The sequence below is a fragment of the Podarcis gaigeae genome (genome assembly GCF_964106915.1).
Source record: "Podarcis gaigeae genome assembly, chromosome: 6".
In the NCBI taxonomy this organism is placed as follows: domain Eukaryota; kingdom Metazoa; phylum Chordata; class Lepidosauria; order Squamata; family Lacertidae; genus Podarcis; species Podarcis gaigeae.
In genome coordinates this window covers 56417666-56431346 of record NC_139682.1, presented here as the reverse complement: position 1 = coordinate 56431346, position 13681 = coordinate 56417666, and the positions used below count along the sequence as shown (strand labels likewise).

At 43.1% G+C, this 13681-nt stretch overlaps 1 protein-coding gene across 3 annotated transcripts in view; it reads left to right on the top strand.

Moving 5' to 3' along the window:
• SLC1A7 (solute carrier family 1 member 7) overlaps positions 1-13681 on the top strand; it is a 42110-nt gene that overhangs the window by 15878 nt on the left and 12551 nt on the right. For all 3 annotated transcript variants that reach the window (XM_083742641.1, XM_083742642.1, XM_083742643.1), the window contains 4 exons: positions 6468-6510; positions 6692-6911; positions 11831-11930; positions 13411-13644. In XM_083742641.1, the coding sequence (XP_083598767.1) occupies positions 6468-6510; positions 6692-6911; positions 11831-11930; positions 13411-13644 (597 nt within the window). The remainder of the gene's footprint in view (positions 1-6467; positions 6511-6691; positions 6912-11830; positions 11931-13410; positions 13645-13681) is intronic.

Below are 13681 nucleotides of genomic sequence, written 5' to 3'. Positions count from 1 at the left end.
AGAATAGGATGTCCTGAATGGGACGACCCTCTTTCTTTGTGGCCGCCATTTGTCTTAACAGCTGAAGGAGGATAGCAGGCTATTATCTTCCTGCAATTTATGAGGAGAAAGTAGAAGTGGTCCATTGTGCTGGTGGCCCTGCTTCAATTTGCTTGAATTCCCTCAACTCCTGTTGTTTTCATATGCTTTTATACTACTTTTATGTTATGCTTTTGTTTTAACAATATTGTTGATAGCTTTCATGTTGTACACCACTTAGCGATTTTTGAAAAATACTAAGCAGTTTGGGAACACTTTTAAATAAATGAAAACCTGTAACCCGGGCATCCAAGTTGACCTTGTCTGGTACGGCAAGAGAAAGTGGCCTGTCTCTTGGCTGACAGAGAAGAAATCAACTTGGCTGAGAGCTGGACTCCTGCTGAGGAGGCTAAGCCTCTCTAAATATGAAGCGACAGCAATAGCTGGCTGTCTGGGACAGCAGCGTTGTTGCCAGATAAACAATCCCCATCATTTGTTTCACTAGCGTTTGCAACAGGCACTCCACAATCAGATCTCCCAAATATCAGTTTCCAGATTACCCTAATTTACATTTTAACAGTTCAGACTATTTGTCCATCCAGCCAATATCATCTCCTTTGCCTGATCTCATCATCTGTCACAGGTCTTTCTTGTGGGTTTCCCAAAGACACCTAGTTGTCCACTGGGATAATAGTTTGGTGGACTCAACAAGCCTTCGGTGTGATGCAGCAAGGCTGTTCTTACGATCTGTTTAACTGGAGGTGCTGAGGAATAAACCTGGGGCCACCCACGTCCAAAGCATGTTCTCTGCTACTGAGTTATGGTCTCTTCCCCAATATATCAGATTCCCCTCCAATATATAAAGACATATAATTGTCTTATATTGTAGCTGAAGTGCAATGAGACCCCTTAATTAGCTGTCCCTTTAAATTTACCTTTGTGTTCTCTCTCAAAGGCTAAGAACGCATCCTAATCTGAACAGAAATTTGTCTTTGTTTTTACAAGACAAGAGAATGACTGCTCCCCGCATAAAACGGGGGGCGACCTTTGTGTGGACGCTCGCAGCCCCTGGATCTGGAGCAGCTCCATTCAGCATAGGCTTGGGTTTGCCTTCCCTCAGGTGGGATACCTGGAGGTCTCCGCCTACCCCAGTCAGTTGTCCAATCCCACCTGGGGGAAACATTGCCAAGGAGATCAGGCCAGATTGCTCTCCCCTGCATCGGTGGCATAACGGGGGCGGCTATCTCTGCTTGAACATATGCTCTCCAGAGCTGGCCCATCCCCCACAGAAACACTGGATAACCCTGATGCTCCCTAGGTCCCCGGCTGGGGACTGGGGAGGGAGAACACCCAATGCCTGAGCCAAGGTCTACCCACATTTGAAATTTAATAAAGTTGTGGCCAATTTAATCCCATAGCACGTTGTCTTGAGTCGTTATTCCACATGACGGGAGGGGGCCGCTCGGGACCTGGGGACTCCGCCTGTCCACGCAAAGTTTTGATTGTCATTGTTGACTACAGCTCAATGAATGCCCTGTTTGTCCAGAACCTGAAATTGTACTTAAACCATTTATTGCAGAAGACAGAGGTGTGTGCTGATAAAACATGACGCCTTCAGTTAGATTTCTTTTAGAATCTGTTAAAATATTGAAGGAATTAAGGTGCAAGTGACCTTTTTTTATAGCTATGATCTGTTTTCTGAGCTGACTTGCCTGCTAACTCTACATCATACTTTTCAGCCTTGTGGAATACTTTGTCCATGGACAGTGGATGGACTCCAACCCCAGATCCTTTTTGTCAGCTGGTGTAAACATTTTTATTCTGGCTGGGTTTTCTTTGCAAGCTGAAGTAATTTTTACTTTTATTTGTAAAGCTTCTTTTGTATTATTTTGTTTTATAATATATATAAAACGAAGAGAACAATTATAAGAAGAGACAAAAATTAAAAGATGAAAAACAAAAACTATAAAATAGGCATGTAGAATGAGGAGTTGCACATGAGTTAAAATAACAAAGCCCAAGTAAAGACCATCCACTTTATCAGATCAGGTATAGTTCCAGATTTGCCAGGCTTGTGAGTAGTATTGTCTTTAAAATGATGGCTCTGCTTTATATGTCATAAAAGGAATGCTAAATTATATAAAAAGTGTCTGGAGCTTATAGTTCTTGTTGCAATCACAAATTATGTGTGATTTTCTCCAGAGTGAGCAGCACCAAGCAATCAGTGTAACATCTGGGACTGTTTTCCATTAAACTGCAATTGCTACTTATGCTGCCAAGATTATATATGAGACCAATTATTTTGACAATATATTTACATTGGTTTCATCAAAACTATTCAATAACATTGATCATGAAGAAGAAGGGTTTGGATTTGATATCCCGCTTTATCACTACCTGAAGGAGTCTCAAAGCGGCTAACATTCTCCTTTCCCCTCCTCCCCCACAACAAACACTCTGTGAGGTGAGTGAGGCTGAGAGACTTCAGAGAAGCGTGACTGGCCCAAGGTCACCCAGCAGCCGCATGTGGAGGAGCAGGGAAGCGAACCCGGTTCACCAGATTACGAGTCTACCACTCTTAACCACTACACCACACCAGCTCCCGATGTCAGAAATTATTAAAATTTGTATACTGCCCTTCATCCAAAGATCACAAGGCAGTTCACAACATAACAATACAAAATGAGAACACAAAATACATAATAAAACAAAAACAAACCAACAATCCTCTCCCACAAGAACATTTAAAATGACATACAACCTTGTTCCACAAGAGTATTGTCACCATTACTCAATACAGATTAACAAACTGCTCCTATGCTTCCTGATAGCCAACTGTGGATCCTGAATCATCATTCTGGAGTTTGTTTCCTAATGTATTCCAATATGTGTGAGAGCTACAAAGTGCTGAGGAACAGAAGTTGATCATGTATCTGATATACAGGTTTCAGTATTGGTCAAACAGTGCTAAGAAGAGTGTTGAAATAGATGTGTGGATCATCCTAACTTTACTAAACGGGAATAAAACATTTTTATATTTAAAAATAATAATATTTAATGCTAAAACTAGGCATTTGTCTGGAATTTCAGCCAACAAAAACTCTTTTCTGTTTTATGCGCCAGGTTCCTTCCTCTCACCTGTACTTCTGTGTGATAAAAATATTTGTTATTACTTAATTTTTTATTGATCTTGGGCTTCACTGTAAGCCAGAAAATACCTAAACATGGGACTTTCTCTCAAGACTCCATTTCTTCCCCTGAAGCATCAGATTGTCAGTCAGTACAACATGAATTACTTTATTTTATTTTATTTATTGAATTGACATTCTACTGCTGGCGTGACATTACGGTGGTGTACCAGGGGGAGTAGTGCAAATACCCTTTCTTTCTTTCTTTCTTTCTTTCTTTCTTTCTCATATATTTTGCAATCATATGAAGGCCATCCTTTTACCTGGAAGTGATCCTTTTTTGATCACTTCAAAAAAGCTAGTCTCAAAGAATGTTTCTTCACCATAGAAATAAACAGCAATCTATTTAAAATATAGTGGAAGTATTCCAGATCCCTGTATTAAGAGGAGCAGTTGTAATTCCTGCAGGATAAAGAATGATCAAGAAATAAAATGCTGTAATCCTCCACGAATTTGGCTAACATTAAATCTAGCTACTAACCATCTGATATTTCTTCTACTGTGGAGTCCCAGTTGCATTTTAATGCTGCCAATTATGGTTTAGGGAGCGAAGCCACATTCAATTTATTTTCTGCTCTCAGAGCTGCCATGGGCCACATGTGTCGTTCTTCTTCAGTTCAGGTTGAAGGAAAATCCTCAATGGGAATCTGCTGCTCCAGATGAATTATCCATCGCAAACTAATTTAATCAGTGCAATAATCCTTTGTACGTCTGTAGCACCTCGCATCCAAAAAATGCATGACAAGCATGAATTAGTTAATGTGTGTGGATGGAATGCAGGTTTCATGGGGACTAATTGTCCCGGTGAAGTCAGCATCATTTGAGAGGCAAGTTAAAGGGAAATTCTCGGTTTTGTAAAGGTGTAGCTAGATGTTCATGCATTACCCCCCCTCAAATAATTACAGTGGTACCTCGGGTTAAGAACTTAATTCATTCCGGAGGTCTGTTCTTAACCTGAAACTGTTCTTAACCTGAAGCACCACTTTAGCTAATGGGGCACCCTGCTGCCGCCGCGCCGCCGGAGTATGATTTCTGTTCTCATCCCGAAGCAAAGTTCTTAACCCGAGGTACTATTTCTGGGTTAGTGGAGTCTGTAACCTGAAGTGTATGTAACCCGAGGTACCTCTGTATTTTATTACTCAAGAAGTAATTAATTGCACAGATGTTATTCCCTTGATGTTGGGGAGAAACTCAACATCTTTCACATCACACTTTCTACCACTCATACCACAATATATATTTTCCTGCTTTTTCCATTTCTGGATTACTCAAGTGTTGGATGACTCTTAGCAGAATGTGTGACATGACTGCACTGTTTCAGATGATAAGACCGTTGTGCCTGCACTGTTTGCTCTCAGTGGCGTAGCGCGGGGGATGCAGGGGGGGCCAGCCGCACTGGGCGCAACATCTGGGGGTTAGGGTTAGGGGGCGCAAATCCACGGGCTAGGGGGCGCAAATTACTTGCCTTGCCCCGGGTGCTGACAACCCACGCTACGCCACTGTTTGCTCTTGGATGGTTCATCATCCACACATGTGACACAGCACATTAACTAGCAGTTGTCATGCGATGAACATGCATGTATGAACAAAACTCAGGCTGCAGTCCTATGCACATTTACTCTATGGGGAGAAAGTCCCATTGGAGGATAAGGCTACCAATGGCGACTGGCCACCATAGCTCTGCCTCTGAATGCCAGTTGCTGGGATTCACAGGCGGGTAGAATGCTGTTGCGCTCAGGTTCTGCTTTTGGGCTTCCCTAGGGCACCTGGTTGGCCACTGTGAGAACAGGATGCTGGACTAGATGGGCCATTGGCCTGATCCAGCAGGGCTCTTCTTATGGTCTTATGAAAATTCAGTGGGACTAATTTCTGAACAGACGTGCATGTAAGTAAAACTGTCTGACATGTTTGCCTAAGATGCCAGGACTTGACTGAGTCTCCATTGTATGTTCGGTCACATCGTTGTGGAAGAGCTATAGAGTTAAAACATTCTGACTGCTTCCTAAGATCAAAAGGGGACCTTCTCTGTGTATCTTCTGGGGTGGAAGCATATTTGACTGCGATAAGAGAGAGGAACTTCTCAGTGTCTGCTCCCTGATTGTGGAGACTTTGCCCTGTGAAATGTGGCTGGCTCATTCCTTTGCTTTTTTTTGCAGCAGTTGTTGGAAACCATTTTATTCCAGCAGGTTTTTGCTGTATGTGAAAGGTGATGTTTCTATGGTTTTAACAGCTGACCTTATCTCTTTGGTTGATTGTTTTATACTGTTGTTTAATAAAATTTGTTGTTGTTTAGTCATTTATGTTATGTACTGAAGTTCTCACCCTGGGCCAGCAGGGGGATACTGTAGATAGTTATGCAAATGAAGGATCGAAAAGTGACGTTCAGTGATTGGATAGTTTGTATGCAAATGAAGGATCGAAAAGTGACGTTCAGTGATTGGATAGTTTGTATGCAAATGAAGGATCGAAAAGTGACGTTCAGTGATTGGATAGTTTTAGAAAATGGCAACAGTTACATTGTTCTGGAGCTCTATATAAGCAGGCTGACTGAGCTCCTCAGTTAGTTCTGTTCCAGCTTACAATAAAGAGCTGCTTTGGAAGAATCGCTGTGTCGTCTGATATGTTCGCCCACAACTTAACAGTTTAGTCGTGTCCGACTCTTCGTGACACCATGGACCAAAGCACGCCAGGCACTCCTGTCTTCCGCTGCCTCCCGCAGTTTGGTCAGACTCATGTTTGTAGCTTCGAGAACATTGTCCAACCATCTTGTCCTCTGTCGTCCCCTTCTCCTTTAATAAAAATAATAAAATAGGGATGTCTAAATGATGAATGCTGCTCTTAGTGATAGTTTTGCACCAGAAGGGTGATATATAAGTATTTTAACAAATAGAGATGGACAGACAGTAGTATCTCACTAAGTTTGGGCATGCAGGATCCTACTGAAATAGGACTAGATGATTTTCAGACTTTTTCCAGCACTTTGATTCCAGTGCTTCTGTGTGTCTACAGCAGAGGAATAAAGCTTTTGAAGAAGCTGTAGTAAGGCTTCAATTAACAGAATGTCATTTAGCTCCTGTTTGGCTACATATTGCAGGTTGCAGATATTACAATGGGAAATATTGGAATGTGATTGATTCCCAAATAAAATGCCACACAGATAGAAGTGGCCATCTAAATGAAAGCAGCTTATAAATATTAGTGGCCCAATGAGTTCAATTTTTACCTAATACCTTGGCAAACAAGTTTCTTATCTCTTTTCAGGAACATGTTCCCTGCCAACCTTGTTGAGGCCACTTTTAAACAGGTGAGTGTCTGGACCACTATTAGTTTGAACACTAGGGAAATTTCCCCTTCAAATATGCAAGGAGTTAATGAATCTTCAGAGGCATTCCGTTATCTGTTGATAAAGTTCCATTCATGAAGGGAACTTCAAAGTAAGAAAATATCCTTCTGCATGTAATGGAGGTGTGCTTCCGCTCTTTCAGTACCGAACCAAAAGCACCCCGATTGTGAAAGCCAACAAAGCCGCGTCTGAAAGCACCACACGGCGAATCATTATCTACGGGGTTCAGGATGAAAATGGATCCAACATCCAGAATTTTGCCTTGGACATCACACCACCACCCGAAGTTATCTACAAGTCAGAACCAGGCACCAGCGAAGGCATGAACGTGTTGGGGATTGTAATATTCTCTGCTACCATGGGTATGTGGTTGTAATCTGTGAAGTTGTCCTTTGATGTTGGAGAATTAGCCTTTCTGTTTGGAACCCCTGGTGCCGTTTCTGTTCTTTCCCCACCTCAATAGCACCCACTTGAAATAGCTTTGATCACTTGAGCATTGGAGCCAAACTTCCAGTCACCTGCGAAAGAGCATTCTGCAGTTTTCGCCTGTCCTACGTTGCTCTGTAGTTTCCTCATCTGGTATTTTTACTTCCCTCTGTAATTCATAGAGCTTGTGTGACAGGGCTAGGGGCCTGAGGGCCACATCTCTTCATGGAAACCATGAAGGAGGATGTCTCATGTTTGCTAGGGGACTGCACTGAAAAATTTAGCAGACCCAAGTCATGACTTATCCCCATTAAAGTGAAATTTGTTAGTCATCACTAAGTTCTACTCTATGGATTTCAAATTTTGGTACGCATATTACAGTGAAGACCAGTCTCCCGTACATTGTGAGATTGCCCACATACTTACTGATTTTAAATGCTACAGGAGGCCATGATTTGGCTAAAAGTGGGAGGAATTGCTTGTGGATTGTATTAACCCCCCCATCTGCCCCATCCCAATTCAAGCCCAGTTTTCAATAAGATTTACTATTTGCTACTATTAGTTAATAACTGCATTTATATTCCACATTTCCTCCAAAGAGCTAAAGACAGCATACATTGTTCTCCCCTCCCTCACAACATCTCCGTGAGGTAGGTTTGGCTGAGAGATCATGATCAAATGGTAGAATGTTGGTGTGAGGTTGTTGTTGTTATTATTATTTATTACATTTGTATAATGCCCTCAGGTCTCAGGGTGGTTACAACATAAAGTCACAACATAAAATCACAAAATACATAATCAAAATAAAAACAGAAACAACCCAATAACCACCACCACCACCCCCCACATTTTAAAAGGGCATTGGATGGCAATCAGCCAAAGGCCTGGTTTAAGAGGAATGTTTTTGCCTGGTGCCTAAAGATTCTGAAATGTCCTTCACGTTTTCCTGTTGGTGAATTTTCATTGCACTCCTATATTAGGAGGTTCGGTGGAATAGTTCACAGAATGCCCTGCAGGGAGCAGTGGAATATTTCAGTAGCTGAGCACTCTCTTCTCCTTGATTTACCCCCAACGCATTGGCTCCGGTCAAAATGATGTCAATTTTATTTTAAGCATAAATCTTGCTGGCATGAATTATCACATGATTGTCACGCTGAAGACTGATTCATGTACTGGACTGCAACTTCACAAAGAGGAAAAGTTTGTAGCATCCTAAAGTAAAATTCAGTTTCTGGAGCAAGCATGCTAGCAGATTAATCTAAAATGAAAAGCTGTTTAGCCCTTTCCAAAGAGAATATTGTGAAGTTGGAAAAGGTTCAGAAAGGGAAAATCAAAATGATCAAGGGGGTGGAGAATACTCTGCTGTGAGGAAAGGTTTGGTCCTTTTTTGGTTAGAAAAATGGTGAGTAAGGCTGCAGTCCACCCCACCCCCTACATTACATTGGCCTTTGTGGGGCTGCTGGACTGAGCAGAGGCCTCCCTCCACTCAGTTCTTCCAGCCCAGCTGGCCTCCTGTTCAACCACCCTCTTCTGCTCACCAAATGGGTGGGCAAGAGGCCCTCTGCCAATATCCCCACCAGATGAGTTAAGTGGAAAGCCCCCAAACAGGACATTCGCAGGGAGGGTGTGGGGCTAACTAGCCCACAACCCACTGGATCCCAAGCCAGCCTCACAGCTAATTGCGGGGCAGGATTGAACCCTGCTCAGTTTGGCTGTGCACACCTGTTCCCTGCTTACTATTCTTTCAGAAAAGTGAATGACAGGGAAATATAACATGCAAAGAGTATTGCAACAAGCGCATTTGTGAGAAAGGGTAGGTTGGATTTAGGCTGCAATCCCAGTGGCGGCCCTGAACCTGCATCACTTCTCCAACCCTGGACTCACATCCACCCAAACCTTTCATTCATTGCTTTATGTCTTGGGTGAAAGAATAGGAGATATGAAACGTAGGTGTTGAGGAGGGACCAATCCCCACTGGCCAAATTGAATGGAAGTGATATGAATCTGAACTGCAGACATGGACATTTCTGTCAGTCACATGGAGAAATATGCCCAGGCCTGCTATTCATTTTCATGTGGCCTATAGCCTTGCCTTCTCTGTCTTCTCCCTCCACCTTTAGATTATGGACAGGGACCATTTCCACTTTTCAACATGGAATATCCATGTTCTCCTGAAGCTGCCATTTCATAATAAGCCCAGACTGGATTAAAATGCTGAAGTGCCCTTCAAATTTATGTTAAGAGGAAGGAGCAACATAATTCAAAAAACATATTGCAGATTTGAAATTTATGGCGAGCCAAAGATTAGCAAGTGTTGTTGTGAAATGGCTGCATCTTGACAGCAGATCAGCTTGTTTGCCATTAAATCAAGACTAGTGCTGAGACCTGGAACCTGCTGTACAAGCACAGACGTGAGCTCTGACACTCAGTTCTTGGCTGGGATATATTTGCTGTACAGACTGATATGAGAGTTCACTGAGACCTAGAAAAAACCAAAATCACTCTCACTAAATCATTTTCAAGAGTATTTTTTTGTTGTTGTTGAAATGGTTCCCTGAATGTGAATCTTGCATTTTTTTCAGTGACTGATCTATGGACTTCTCCTTCAGACTGTCCCACTTGGTTCTTGGCAAGGGACCTAACTGCGTTTCCTGCTGCTGGATCATGGATCTATTATCTCTTTATTTTCCCCTCTACTGCCACATGTTTATCAGGATAGACTCAGAGCCTACACACATACTAATGTGTGCCTGTAGGATCTCACATAGGGACCCTGCATTTTCTCCAGTGATTATCTTTGATTTCATGGACGCAGCCTGCATGTACATATTTGTACCCTGATATGCTCTGCTCTGACCTACCGATGAATGTGTGGAGGTTGGAAGTGTGGCCCATGAGTGTGACTCTGTTCCTCCCACTCTAAGTAGTCAAACCCACAGGTGTGGTTGCATGAATTGCTGAACAGGTTTGTGTTGCCGGGCGTCCATTGAGCTCTTGCCCTAAACCTCCAGTTTCTGTTTCTGTTGACTTCAACCAAAGATTGGGGGGGGAAGGGGTGGGTGGGTTAAGCAACAGGCAGGTGACAGTACCAAGCTGATAGACCACGTTCTGTTTAATGGCGATGTCCAAAGCATTCAGGGTAATATCCAACTAAGTCTTGCTAGGAACAAGGTAAAAGTAAAGGGACCCCTGACCATTAGGTCCAGTTGTGACCGACTCTGGAGTTGCGGCGCTCATCTCGCTTTATTGGCCGAGGGAGCCAGCGTACAGCTTCTGGGTCATGTGGCCAGCATGATGAAGCCGCTTCTGGCGAACCAGAGCAGCACACGGAAACGCCTTTTTACCTTCCCCCCGGAGTAGCTTTCGAACTGCTACGTTGGCAGAAGCTGGGACCGAGCAACTGGAGCTCATTCTGTCATGGGGATTCGAACTGCCGACCTTCTGATCTGCAAGTCCTAGGCTCTGTGATTTAACCCACAGCGCCACCTGCTCAGAGTAGACCTACTGAAATCAAGGAACATAAATTACTGAAGTGTATTGATTTCAGTGGGTCTGCTCTGAGTATGCTTAGCATTAGATACCACCCTCAGACAATGATCGTTTCCTCTCAGGATTGCAGTGACATTAAGCTACAAGGGAGCTATTCTCTTTTTGATAGCACCTCCTGTGTACCATGCTGAATGGCAAGGGCAGTTAGCCAAGTACACAACGTCATAATGCCCTTTGGAGTGCTACGTGTTCAGTCCTGGCTCCTTCAGGTGTTTAGTCATGATATTTGCCTTCTGTCAGAAAGTCACTTCAGCTTGAACCTGGGCATCTTATACTCTTTTAAAGGACTCACCCTGTAGAAGTAATGTAGACACTTTGGGTGGAATCCAACCTAGCACTAAACCCCTCATTCCATCCCCACAAGGATTTCTGCTTGCGCAACGGGACGTTCTCCGCATCTCCTTCCCCATGAACCCCCTAAATTTGTTCTAGGGGTTACCCCAACCCCCTGGAACAGATTTGGGGAGGGTATGGGCTGTGCGTGGAGGGAGGAGAAAGGTCTGTTGCACAAATGAAAACCCTAGCACTAGCGCAACATGGGCAATGAATTAAGTGCTTTATAGTTTGTGATGCCTTTTTAAAACATATTGCTACCAGCCACAACCCTTCGTAGCAGATGGACCGCTTATTGAAATAAATAAACAGGAGTGTCAAATCCCTCAAATTTAAACCCCACTATATGGAAACCCAGCAATACATAATTATAATGATTTTACCTGTAGCAGTTCCTGGCCTTTGTCAAGTTCTTGTTTGTCTGTTCTGCTGTGTAGAAATTAGACATCTGGGATTTCATACTTAGTTCCTTTATGTCTGCTAAGGTTGCCAAGCAAAAAAGGCAAGTGCAGTTAGGAATAGGATGCTGGCTTTTTTTCATCTAGTTTTCATCTAGAATCTGGACTGAAACTTCCAAATTCACTTTACAGCGACCACAAAGTTATAATTTTGTGTCTAATGGGTATTATGGGTCAGTATTATGCCCACAGTAGGTTTACCGTTAAGTCCAATGTAGGTTTACTCCTATGCAGAAATAAGTCCCACTGCAATCGCATACATATTTACCTGGGAGTAAATCTCATTGAACTCAGCATAACTTACCTCTGGATAAACATGCATGAGATTCAGCAGTATTTTTCCTTTGGGCAGTACAATGAAGAAAAGCCTACATTCCATTCAGAATAATAGAGACTGGCTTATATTACTGCAGAAACCTCTGCCATTTTTCAGGTTAAGGTGCACAGCCAATGTGGCCTGTGATGTAAATCCATATGATGGTGAATAAAATGAAACAACATTTATCTATTTGCAGGAATAATGTTGGGGAGGATGGGCAACAGTGGCGTTCCCTTGGTCAGCTTTTGCCAGTGCTTAAATGAATCTGTCATGAAGATAGTGGCTGTTTCCGTATGGTAAGTAAATGCAGTGTTAGGGAAAAATAAAACTTGCAAGTGAAAGTTTGGCCCCCATCTGCAATATATAGCTTTCAGTGGTTGGAGCCAGGCACAGGTCAGCAATAAAACACCTGCTGTCAGTGAAGTTAACTATTCAAAGAAACGAAAACAGCTCAGGCCTAGTGATCACAGCAACTCTTCTCAGTAGGTATTGCCCCAATGAAGCAGTTGCAAGGACTGAAGGTCCTCACCTTCCTGCCGCTCTCTAAGGCTCCTCCAGCGTCCTTCCCCAGCAACCTAAGGCTCTTTTCTTCTTGTGTTACTTTCCTCCGCCCTATTCATTCCTCTGCTGGTTCTGGGAGACCAGGGAGGAGGAGAGCTGGTCACAACAGGATGGAGAAACTCCCTGGCTTCTTCAACAGCCTGTCTCCACTCTGGACTGCTGTCTGCCACAGCCTCTTGCTGTGCACTAAACCCTGTTGCCTCCTCAGCTTCCAACACATCCTCCTCCCTCTTCTCCCTCTGACTACTCATTGTCTTCCCACCACCAATCCCTTGGCTCTGAGCCTTCTTCTGTTGGAGTTCCTTTGGGGTTCCCCACCTGATTCCTCCCACCATTCCTCTGCATCCAGCCAGTCCATGACAATAGCTAAAGCAGTATCATACCACCTTAAACAGCCATGACTTCCCTCAAAGAATCTTGGGAACAGTGGTTTGTTAATGGTACTGAGAATTGTTAAGAGAGCACCTATTAACAGGAACTCAAGCGCTATGTTAGTTCTGTGTGCCACAACCACTGTTCTATGGGCCAAACTACATGTGATATGGGAGACTCATGGTTCTGATTTTATTTTTTTTAACCACAGTGTGTTATTTGGGAACCACAAATTTAATTATAGCAGCAGCTGTTGGGCGTGCATCAATGGTGCTATTAATTAGGTACTTTTAGACTTTGGGCGTAACGATCTACTGCAGTGGGTGGGGCAAGTGGCTTTTTAGATGGTCTTACTAAATTTACCTCAAAATGTGGTATGCCAGTTCTGCTGCATGCTTAACCTTTTAACTGGGGGCAGTTTTTGCAGCAAAGTTCACCATTACAGTTGCTTTCTCATCCACAGGGAAAATCACCCACAGAGACTATTAACACACATACACCAGCATCACTGGAGGAAAATTAGTGGCTTAGGGACTCGACTTGGACTGCAAAAATGGCCTGTAGTGGAAGAAATGTTCAGCATATACACCACACGATGATACAAATAAAATTTGCAATGCTCCAAGGGTGCATTTCGGGTTCAAAAAAACTAATCAGGAGACTAACTAATCACAACTCTCCTGTTTCGCATGCAGTTTGGCTCTAAAAACTTCTGGAACTGGCCAGAAGGGATATAGTAATAGATGGCCTGTGTCACAGAACTAGTTCTGTATACACATAAGTTCCTTCAGTTTTTGGGTGGAAGTGTTCTTTCACATTGAATATCACTGTCTCCTTCCCCAGGTATTTTCCATTTGGAATAGTGTTCCTTATTGCTGGTAAGATCTTGGAAATGGATGATCCATCAGCCATCGGGAAGAAGCTAGGCTTTTACGCTATTACTGTGGTTTGTGGCCTGGTGGTACATGGACTTTTTATTCTGCCAATGACATACTTCTTCATCACCAAGAAGAACCCCATTGTTTTCATCAGAGGGATTCTTCAAGCCTTGCTTATTGCTCTGGCCACCTCATCCAGGTACCATATAATGAATGAAACACTGGCACAGTTTTAA